Source organism: Lycorma delicatula, chromosome 10 (genome assembly GCF_047948215.1).
Source record: "Lycorma delicatula isolate Av1 chromosome 10, ASM4794821v1, whole genome shotgun sequence".
Lineage (NCBI taxonomy): Eukaryota > Metazoa > Arthropoda > Insecta > Hemiptera > Fulgoridae > Lycorma > Lycorma delicatula.
The window spans coordinates 22,975,423-22,987,411 of NC_134464.1; the positions used below are offsets into that span (position 1 = coordinate 22,975,423).

Below are 11,989 nucleotides of genomic sequence, written 5' to 3' on the forward strand. Positions count from 1 at the left end.
CCACATTTCAAAACTTTTCAGATATCAAGTTTCTCTTTTCATTATTTTTCATGTTTTTTCACCATTTAATACCAAAATCCAAACATAACATCTTGCAAATCTCTTTCTCAGAAGAATAGTATACTTTTTGTAATAAGCAGATTTCTAACATTGCTGAAAGCCATTTTACCATTTGCAATTCAGCTTCTAATCTTCTCAGTGCAACTTCCATCACACTTTATTGTACTTCCAAGATACTAATAGTATCTAGTAGTATCTGGTAGTTGTACTACCAACCTCTTCTAATAGTTTTCACCTCAAAGTAATCTTTTTTGCGCCATATTCCCTTGATATTCTTATTTGTTTGGATTTATCAGTGTTTATTCTCATTCAGTATTTTGCTCCTATCTTGTTTATTCTATCCACCAATCACTGTAGCTTCTCTTAAGTTATAGTCATTACTACTCAGTCTTCTGTAAACTTAATTGTCTTTCTTTGTTCTTCTCCTTATGTCATATAATTATCATCTTTTAAGTCTTTCAGAGCTTTCTCAATTAGTTGGTTTCCATAAATGTTAAAAAGGATTTGAGACATGCAGCATCCATGCTTATTTCCTCTTCTTTTTCTATTCCTATTTCTACTGCTTCTATTTTTTCTCCTATCTGAAACTACATCCTTTGTCCGATATATAATTCCTTAATAAATCTTCTATCCATCCAATCCAATCCTACTTCCCTCAACATTTTCATCACTTTATCTCACATAAAAGTGATGATGAGTTTATCGAAGAGTTTTCCTACTCAATGAAACTTACGTAAAAAAAAACTGGACAAAATTATAAATTTTCTCCATCAAGACTCAAAAAATCTATTGAGCCCCTAGTTTCCTTTCATTTTCTAAAACCAAACTGCTTAACATCCCCTCTATCCTGTTCATTGCTGTCAATGCTTTTGCAGCAGGGATATTAGACTTGTAAGGACAGTCCTGTCCTTACAATATTTGGCGTTCTTCTTTAAAAGACAAGTATCATAGTATTTTAAGCAAATCTTCTGATTATCGACCAGTCTTACAAATTTTTATTTTCAAGTTTTGTTAATTTATCTATTGCACCTACCTCTAAGACCTTAAACACTCTGCTGATAACTCATCACAACCTGTAGCTTTATTACATTTTAACTTAAATTTTTTCTCCCGCTTTTAAAATGATAGCCACTTCATTTCTTAACCATAATTCTCATTGTCACTGTATGAAGGTTTTCATGGTTATTTGAAAATCATACAATTCTCCTATGAACTTTTTCAGAATTAAATTACTGCTAATAAAAATAACAAAATAAATACGTTCATTATAATGAACCATTATCATAAGTAGTAACAAGAACTATAAACAAAAACAAAGATGATATATCCAGCTACTGACTTAACAGAATTTTTCTCAACACATTACAAAATGGATTTACAAGATGTGACGAAAAGATTCCAAATCTAACCTACAAAAAAAAAATGTTTTAAATCTGGCTATCATTCCCTTCTAATCCATGGTTAATTTAAATCATTTAAAATATTGTCATGGTCCTTCCCCTTTCTTGACAAAAATGATTTTATTTTTTGTATTTCCTAAGTGAGCATAAAACAAAAGAGCAAAAAAATAAGTAACACAAAATTTGTTAAAATCTTTTTAAAGTATTTTTCTTTTATTCTTGAATAAGGGCTTTCAAGTATGCTGACACTTTTTGCAATTTATTCACAAAGAATTGCTCAAAGAAAAAAATCTGAAGGGACATATATTTGAGAGATAATAAATTAAATTTTTTCTAACACGGTCATACAAACACCTTTTTTGATTTTAAATCAGGCTAATTAGAAAAAACTTTTTTTCACACTTAAGATATATCTTACATAAACTTATCTTAGGTACATCTTAAATAAACTTAAGATACATCTTACATTACAATGAATAGAAATTCTATGCAATTACTATATTCTCTTAGAATTTTTTAAAATTTAAACTACACATCAGAGCTTCAATGCGATCTTCACAGGTTTTTTTGTCATTTACCATGTAGAAACCCATCTGATCAAAAAGATTCAGTACATAGAAATTACAGCAAACTATCATTTTAGACAAGATGGCCCTCCGTACGTAACTGTTACAAATAAATCTTCACTTTTCCTTTTTGGTGATGCATTTTAGTAGAAGGTTGGTTAAATAGGACAACAATTAAAATAAAGAAAAATATTTTTCTTTTAATTATGTAAAAATTTGAATTAAGGAATGGATCCCTTCCAGGCAGTAAGCAATAACTGGTGCTCAGAGTAACTCTTGGTAATAATTCAGCTTGTAATGATAATAAATTATAAATAAACAACAGGATATACACACTCACCTCATCTTTTAAAGAAATTTCTTCATTAAGGATACAAAGTTCTACATGCGGCTCCCATGGGAGAGAACGTGATAACCTCAATTGGCCCCATAGTGAACCATAACATAAGAAATGAGATAAACCTAACGAGGAGAGCACATGATGGACTCTGTGAACAAAAAAATAAAAAAACAAAATAACTTTTACAGAAATGTAGTAAATGATGTTGATAAGATTAAATTGCACTGAACTGTTCTGAAGTTACAGAAGACAAGTAAAAATATATCTTAATCAAAAAATTACATTAAAAAATTGTGAATATTTTCTTCACTTATTATGCTATGCATTATAACATACAAAGAATCTAACACTTCATGTAAAAAAGAAATACTAATGATTCACACTTTACTATCAAAATGCTAACATATTTCAAAATGAGGGTTAAATACTTTCAATAATTAAAGACAAATGGCAACAAGTGGAAAAACTAATTAAGAGAATAAATTGAAACTGTCATGTTCAAGACGGCACCCCTGACAGAAAATATCAGCTCTTTGAAAAGAATTTCCATTATAAAATTCATTATGGATTTTTTTTCAAAAATCTTGAAACCTGTAAGGAGCAAGAACAGTGTGCTGTGAAAAAATTTATATTTTTTGAAGGTGTAAACGGCAAAATTCGCTTGTGGAATTTAAGACTGTATAGTAAAATGTACAAATAGTATGGTAAAAAATACAACTGTACAAATTTGTATAAGTGGCTCTAACAGTTTAAGTTGTAGAACAAGTGTCACTGACTTGTATCATAGCAGAAGTGGAAATTTTGACTGCGTTTTGTAAAATTCCATTAATGGTCTCACTCACAAGGTCTGAATTGATAGTGCAGTATCGGCACTCCATTCCATTATCTATAAGCAAAATTACGATAAAATGTGTTAAGTTGGGTTCCAAAACAGCTGACTCAAAATCGCAAAGGCACCTCACTTCATAATTGTACAGAACTTAAAAAATAGTTTTTCATCAGGTGTTGTCACACATCCACCTTTCGGTCCTAATCTAACACCATAAGATTTTTTTTGTTTTGGTGTTCTCAATGAGTTTGTATGTGGCCCCAAGTTTGTTATCAATTAGCAGGTCAAGAAGACATAAAAAGAATGGCTCAGAAACCAAAGTGAACAATTCTTTACGAGTGGAATAAGAAATCTCACAGAAAGATGAGCCAAAATTCTAAATCTAGTTGCAAATTACGAGGGATATCTCTAAAGTAAGGAATGCTGAGAAATTTCTTTCTTAAGTTTGTCGAACCTGTGTCGTTCATGACCACACTAGTAATGAACACATTGCATAATTGTCTGCAAGTTGTCACATTGTAGTATCTTTCATTACGTATGAGTTATTACATTATAAAATGAATAGGAAAATCGATATTGCCGCCAACCATGAAATATGTGGAGTCATACGTTTTTTAAACCATCAAAACATTAATCCGTCAGAAATTCATAGGCAGTTGGTTGCTGTGTATGGTGATAATGTAACGAATGAAAGAAACATATAAAATGGTGTGAAAGGTTTAGAAATAACAGAATTAATGTGAATGATGAAGATTGTTCGGAGGCCCTTAATAATCACTGAGGACTTGTTAAAACGCGGCGATGATGAAATCAGAAAAGATCATCACTCAATGATTTCTAATCTGGCCTTCTTTTTCCTGATATTTCAAGAGCTGTTATTGGTTGCATTGTTCATGACCATTTATGCTTTGTAAAGGTTTATGTACGTTGGGTGCCACATGTCTTAACAGAACGTCACAAAAAAAATCTGACTTTGATCTTTGGAATTTTTTATGCACTACACAGAAAAAGCTTAATCCAATTGTTACTGGTGAATCCAATTGAAACATGGATTTCATATTACACGCCAGAGAGGAAACAGCAGTCAAATGAATGGGTTTATAAATTTAAACCGGGTTAAAAATTCAAAATGAGTTTAGTGTTAGTATTTAGCCCGTCAATTCAAACAATTAGTTAAAACAAAAGGAATTTTACCACAAATCAGCAAAAAAAAAAACATCAGGTAATTGATGAAAATGTTATTAAATGTGTCCAAGATTTTTCCAGAATGATGAGCACAGTCAAATGATACCAGGCAAGAAGGATTGTGTCTCTAAGACAAACTGATAGAAAAAAAAATAATATTCAAAAAAAGCTTATCTTATGTAACTTAAAAGAATTGTGCACAGCCTTCAAAGAAAAACATAATTAAAAATTTTGTTTTTTTTTAATTTGCTGATTTAAAACCCAACTTTTGTGTTCTGGCTGGCGGGTCAGGTATCACCCCCCCCCCTCTCTCTCACTCTCTCTCTGTGTGTGTATGTGTGTGTGTGTGTGTGTGTATGTGTGTGTGTATGTGTGTTATCCACCAAAATATAAAACTCATGTTATCTGCTCTAAAAATGAAATTTGATTATAAAATTCTCCTTTCGACCGTGGTATGTGATACAGAAAATGAAACGAGCATGCTGTCACTGTGAAAAAGAGAGCTGGGATGATTTAGATTCTGAAATTATCTTCACACAGTGGGTTACTCAAATTCTTCCATTTCAAGAGTATTTAGATAAACTTACTGAAAATTTGAATAATCTAAAAAGGTATCACTTTGTTACAAAGAAACAAGCCAATTTCCTCAACATTAAAAAGGAAAACGTGTTGGAGGGTGAATGTACTGTAATCGAAGACTTCTCTCAAAATTTTCCTTTTGTGATACAGAATGAAGTCATATTACTGGTCAAAACTTGCACAATATTACACTGTTCTTCTGCTTCCAAAAGCAACTTATAAATAAAGTAAAAATACTGTTACCACAAGTATTTTTTTTTATTTTTCTGATGGTTCTTCAGGCCAGTATTAAAACAAAAAAAAAATGCATAAATTTTTGCTACCATCAAAAAAATTTTGAAATTGCAGCAGAATTTTTCCTCATACCATGGAAAAGATTCATGTGATGGTATTGGTGGAACTATAAAAAGAACTTTGACTAAAGCAAGCCTTCAAAGGAAGTCAATAACCAAATTGTTACACCTTCTGTACAATTGTTCAATGTACAATTATTGCAGACAATATTAAAAATATAACATTTATTTTCTGCTCTAATAAAGATTTTAAAAAGATTGAAGAATACCTCAGTTCACATTAACAGGTAATCACAACATTCTCAGAAAGAACATTTCACAGTTATGTTCCAACAAGTCAGAAATGTATTCTGAAAGTCTGGGCGACCTCTCAGAAACATTTACGTTAGTATCAGTACACAAGGACATTAGTGTTTCTGATTGCTTTATAGGTTTACAAAAGCCAAAACGTAAAAATTATGTCTACTGCATATCCAATGGCAAGTGGTGGTTAGGTGAAGTCATTAAGTCAAAATACATGAAAATGAAGAGGAATATCAAATACATTTTTTCCATCCGCAGGATCCTGTTACTTCATTCAAAAAATCATTGAGGCATAATCAAACATGGGTTGAACTGAAAAATATGTTAAAGAGTCTCACGCCTTCAGAGCTTTTTCTATCAACTACTGGAAGAGGACACATTACACCAAAGATGAATGAGGACTTAAGTTATATTCAATAAAAAAATGGCAGGAGGACTAAGTTATGTTAGTTAAGTTTTTTTATCAAAAAGTGCAAGATCATAACTCATAACTTCTATTAGCTGGAGTAAAAGAAGGTAAAACTGCCTTGAACAACTTGTTAATGTATTTGAATTGTTTATAATTTTATAATTATCATTTATCATTCTGTAATTGTCTATCATTTTGTAATTGACTATTTATCAATTTATTCATTCTAATGAGTTTAGTTCTAAATTTTATAATCTGAAAAAAATACATGACATCAGTCTTTTTGAATACATTTTTTACAGTTAGAAGGACAGTGTTTTTAGCTGTATTTTTGGCTTCATTACTTGTCAACTCCTTTGAGTAACTCCATAAATTTTTATGGTATTAAATTTCATAAAAAGTACTTTGTGAAAAACTGCTGTAAACATTTCAGATTTTTGCCAACTGTCCCACACGTGGTTTTTGAGTGCCAAAAATGAGATATTTTCAAAATATTACAATATGGCAGCCATTTTTTTTTTTAACGGAAAACACTCGGTAACAGTTCAAGTTTTTTTATAAGTACTATTAGTACCTAAGTGTTAAAAGGTAAAAAACAGGTCTTTTACCCAAGCCCTTCATTATTTACTTTTGACCCAAAATTTGAAAAAACAATACTTTGTAAACGTAACTTCTGTAAACATTACAAAATTTAGTTATGTAACAAAATGAATTTTCACTAAGGTGAAGTTCCATCTTCACTCTTTCCAAAAAGCCGTTTTTGATCGTCTGTAAATAAGAATGCTACAGCTCATGGAAAAAGTGGTGAAAATGGCTGTTTTTACCTGTTGGTGAGTTAGAAAATAGTTTATTATTCAAGAAAAACATTTAAAAAAAATATAAAACAATATTTTTTGGTCACTACAAGGTGGGTAGTTATCATATATCAAATATCATCAAAATCGAAAACAGTGATGCACTGATCATTTTATGAATTAAAATTGAATACCTTGGCCAGCACATGATATAAATTAAATTACCTGAACATCACTCTATTGTTTCCATATATGCTAGTTCATTAAAATAAAGTTGGAAAGGAAACTTTAAAATGATAAACTGAATTTATATACGATTTTAATTCAGTGCATAAATCAGTGGTACTTTTCTCAGACGATCATGAGATAATTACAAATTCTGAATAAAACTAAGAACTCAATGACCTGAATTAAAATTAATTATAATGAAAGGGAGCATGAACAACCAGCTTCCAAGGCATTTCACTGATAAAGTTTAGTATGTACTCATTTCATAACAAATAGGGCTTACTCTGCTGATTACCATAGAGAATAGTAGCATATCTTTATACACAGATTCCAGATTCAAATCCTAGGTAGGTATGGTATTTTTCATGCGGTACAAAATTAGTTAGTTATCTTCATCATAATAATTATTTTTTGTCATCAGTTCTTTTACTATCTGAATAAATAATCATAACAAATATGTGCTCTATTTACTTACCTATCAGCTAGCCGGTGTAATCCTTCTTGAAATTCTTCAGAATGATGGCAAGTTTGAGTGAAATTCTGCTTTGTAGTATATTTAACAATAGTCCACATTAAAAGCGCTGCAGTTGTCAGACTTATAGCTGATATAAGTCGTGGTAAACGAATCCTCATCATAGCCTATTATACTCAGATGACTAATTAACTGTTAAAAATTAGTCAAGATTATCAGGAAAATATTTTAAATCCATAGAACTAAAAGTCACTACCATTATTACAAAATCTGTTATTTTAAGTAAAGCATATCATATCAGAAAATATTAATCATTAATAAATAAAACTACTAATCGCAAAAAGCAACAGGTACATGATTTATAGAACAGCATGCCTTACATACATGAGGGAGATGTTGCAGACGGGCTGGCAAGTTTTTATAAATTCATATTGTTCTTAATAAACTCATTGTTGTACTCATTCATTCTTATTAATTTTTTTTTTGTAACCTGTGATTTTATGAAATAAAAATTTTTAAACAGATTTCTGTAAGAGGAGGATGTTCTAAATATGATCCATATGTTTTTTCTTCAAGTGTTACACTTCACCAACATAACTGATATTGAAAATTCTTTTTTTTTTTATTCTTCAGAGGAAGTTTTTCTGGTAGTGTCAAAGTTAAGTTTTCCCATACAACTTTTGTTTTAGTTACCTTATTTAAAGATTGTTTCCATGTAAAAATACAGAGCTGATTTGAATATATTTTCATTTTTGTGTCAAAATATATTACTTAGTATCAGATACAACAATAATCTTATCCATCTGACACACAATTCTTTTTTTTTTTCAAAAATTTAATAAACTTAGTTGCTAAAAGTTAGGAGAAAACTGCATAATCTCACCTTCGTGAAAGTATCAGCTCATAACCATTAGACGACTTCATGTTGTTTCTGCACTCCTTTTCTTATTTTAATCAAATATAAAAAAGAAGACATAAGAAGTTCTTAATTTTGCAGAACCTTATCACACACTGGTTGTAATTTCTTTCCATTGTTTCTTTGTATACTTGATATCTTTAAGAAGACAACTTTCCCACCTTTCCATGAATTTTTTTTAAATGCATAATTTTTATAGGCCTACTATTCAAAAATAAAATTTTAAAAATAATACTGAAATGCCATTTAATAACAAAGAATCAGAATTATAAAACCGTATTCTTTTTTCCACTTTAACAAAACAGATTTTTGGCCTCACATTTAAACATTCACTAATCTTTGTAAATGATATCGTTTGAATTGAACAATATCTTTCAATGAAATTGTAAACTATTTTGATAGACTAAGGGATAAATCTCAAACATGTTAATCTATAACAACAAAATGGAAATTTACCTGGTAAGGTACAGTAATAATTCTTAGTTTTCTGTTAAGTTTTTAAATGATAATGATGAAAATAATAATAAAACATGATTTGTGCACGGCGTAAAATGTGATCATAACTTCTAGCTAAAGAAAATTGTTTAGCTTTTTCCTCATTTTTAGCTTTAGATAAATGCTAAAAATTAGCATTAATGCTAATTGTATCAATATAATGCTAAATTAAGAATATGACATGGATGAAGTAACAGGGGTGGAAATATCTTGTCTTATCACAGATTGAACTAAATTAATAGCTATTATAGCATAATAAATGTTTTATTTTTATATATTTAACACATAACCACAAATGAGATATTACATCAAATAGTATGATAATTAGTGTTTTTAAATGACTCACAGAATTAGATAAACAGGCTGTATTCCTTTAACACCGTAAGTAACTGATATTTGTAAACAAATTTTATCTTACATACCCGTATATTCACCTCTTTAACATTATTTATTTTTTCACTTAAAACATACACGTTAGACAGATTGAAATATCTGTAATTTATTTGCTCAAACTTGCTTATTAATAACGTTTTTGCGAGCAAAATTCTTAAATAAATCCAAACCTATAGACTATTCTTTTCCTACTGAAATACTATATTTTTCTTAAAAAAAAAGATATTAGTATTATCTCAAACACTTTCATATTATCTGAGACCATACTGTTAAGTTACTAGAATGGATAGGTAATTTAATAATTAAATTCAGTCTTGTCTAAAAGAAAAAAATATTGAATGCAAATAATTCAGTTAATAGGAAATATTTTTTTATTAAAAGATTATCATAAAATATAAGGAATGTAAATAAAATAGTACCAGAAAAGAAACTAATGACCAAAAATAAAAATAGTGGTACATTTACACCCAGCGTTTTCTTCTCCTTCGATTTTTGGTTTTCATCTCTCTATTCACAAACATTTATGAATAAATTATTTTGAAAAAGACAGCCTAACAACTTCTTTTTATTACCGGCAGTCAAATAAGGTGCATAATCAAATTACTAAAGATTTAGGAATTATTACCATACTAAAGTCATGGACACGATAATAAACCATCTCGACAGGTGACCTTTCTCAATTCCTCTTTTCCTCATCCTCTTCTCTCTAGTTTTCTATTCTTTGGCTATACAATTAGCTAAACTCACTCCTAGATTGCCCACAAATGATTTATAGGTAGGGAGAAAATATAGTAACGCCAGGTAAAGATGACTAATGTTCTAAAATATGCATTTAACCATTAACATTAGAAAGAGTTAAAATAAGTCACATTGTAATAGAGTATATAAAGATGCTCCTTATGACAAAAGGCCATGAATGATGATGCACTTATAACTTTCTTTTTTATTTTAAATGGTTTTTGCATTAACTTAAAATGTATATAATTGTGTAAAAAGATGAATATTTTTTCTTGAACAGTCTTCTTTTCAATTAACTTCAGGTTTACAATGCATCAGTAAATACGGTAAGCCAAATTAATTATATTACATGATCTTGCATAGCCTAAGGCTCGCATAAGATCAATTTACTATTACTAGGTCCTGATGGTTTGTAAGGTTGAGATACGATAACAGAATATATTATGTAATTATATAAGCATACTGTAATATTTTTCATGCTTAAAAATAATTTATTTACAAGTGACTAACAAAACTAATTAAAACCAACCATGATGGAATATTTCACAAAAAATGTTTAAATAAATTCAAGGTGGGATCAATTTAACTTAATATTTTTTATTTCATACTCATTTTTAATATCAGTATATTAATAAGGTTAAAAGGTATAAAAGCTGTCAACGCCATTATATAGTATAGAGCTCAAAAGAATAACCACCCTAACTTGATTATAACTCAAATGTGAAGACCTCACGATTTTTCAGCATACTTATGTTAGTGACAACCAATTCAAAATGGCATATCTTAAGTAAGCCGAATCTAAGAAAGTGACTGATAGCTAAGAAAAAAGTGATGTAAGTTGGCAATCCAAACATTCAGGTAGAGTTGGATACACTTGGAAGTTGGAACGGTGTAAGGGAGAGAGGCAGAGAAAGGATCAGCCAGTGACTTAATAGATTTTTTTTTGTATTCTTATGTTGTATATTTTGTGTAACTGACAGTAAACGGTGTTAGCCACATGATACACTGCAATGTACAAAATATGTTGATAGTATACAACAATGCTATTGGTAAGGTGGACATTTTTCAGTATTAAGTAACAACTTCCTCATTAACCTACTGATAGATCCGTTTTACAGTTTACATTCACAAATGTCAAAGGACATGCCAAATAATACATTCACTATGATATTAAGTGACATATGTTTTTAATACAGTTTTTGTGAAATAGTTTTAACTGAAATTTCGTCCACGTTTTAAGTATACAAAGAAATACATGCCGACGGCTATTGTATAGTAATATGAATATATATCATAGTGAGTATGAATACATCAAGACAACATATATCACATTTCACGCAGAATATGACACAATTATTTTATAAATAAGTGCACAAATTCAATAAATATAGTACGTTAAATTATTATTTCATAAACATGCTACCCACCGTTAATTCATTAGTGAACGAAAAAACCCTAACCTAAAAATACGTTGTAATGTTTAAAATTCTAATAATTAAGTAAATACGCAGTTATCTTATCTACATGGCCACATTTTGAAAACTGAATATGTATATACAGTTATTTCAGCAATTACTGAAATATACCAATGATCACAGACAAATATTACGACAATACCGATCAGACAACAACCGCCCAAACTACTTGAAAAACACTCACATTATCAACAGTGCCGCCAACAAAAACATCTTAATGTGAACATTTAAAACATCAAACTATTTCAAGATGGTTTTATAAGTTAAAATTAAAATAAATTATTACAAAATAAATAGTTAAAAAATATATATAAATAGCCAAATTCAATTTTTTTAAGCATACATTCTAATTCACAGAGTCTATACGAAGCTCAAGCAAAAAGAGCTGGATCGTTCTAAAACAAATAATAATTAAGAAATATTTAGTACTATTTCATTTAAATATATATATATATATATATATATATATATTAAATATCAAATGTAAAATGATTTTATATATATATGGTTCATA

The 11,989-nt window shown here is 29.4% G+C and overlaps 1 protein-coding gene across 2 annotated transcripts in view; it reads right to left on the reverse strand.

The window, feature by feature from the left end:
* Positions 1 to 11,649, reverse strand: part of LOC142331784 (uncharacterized) — a 53,571-nt gene extending 41,922 nt beyond the window's left edge. For both annotated transcript variants that reach the window (XM_075377883.1, XM_075377884.1), the window contains exons 1-3: positions 11,428 to 11,649; positions 7,462 to 7,650; positions 2,367 to 2,514 (exon numbers count right to left, since the gene is read on the reverse strand). In XM_075377883.1, the coding sequence (XP_075233998.1) occupies positions 2,367 to 2,514; positions 7,462 to 7,622 (309 nt within the window). In that variant the 5' untranslated portion in view covers positions 7,623 to 7,650; positions 11,428 to 11,649. The remainder of the gene's footprint in view (positions 1 to 2,366; positions 2,515 to 7,461; positions 7,651 to 11,427) is intronic.
* Between the last annotated feature and the right edge of the window lie 340 nt (positions 11,650 to 11,989).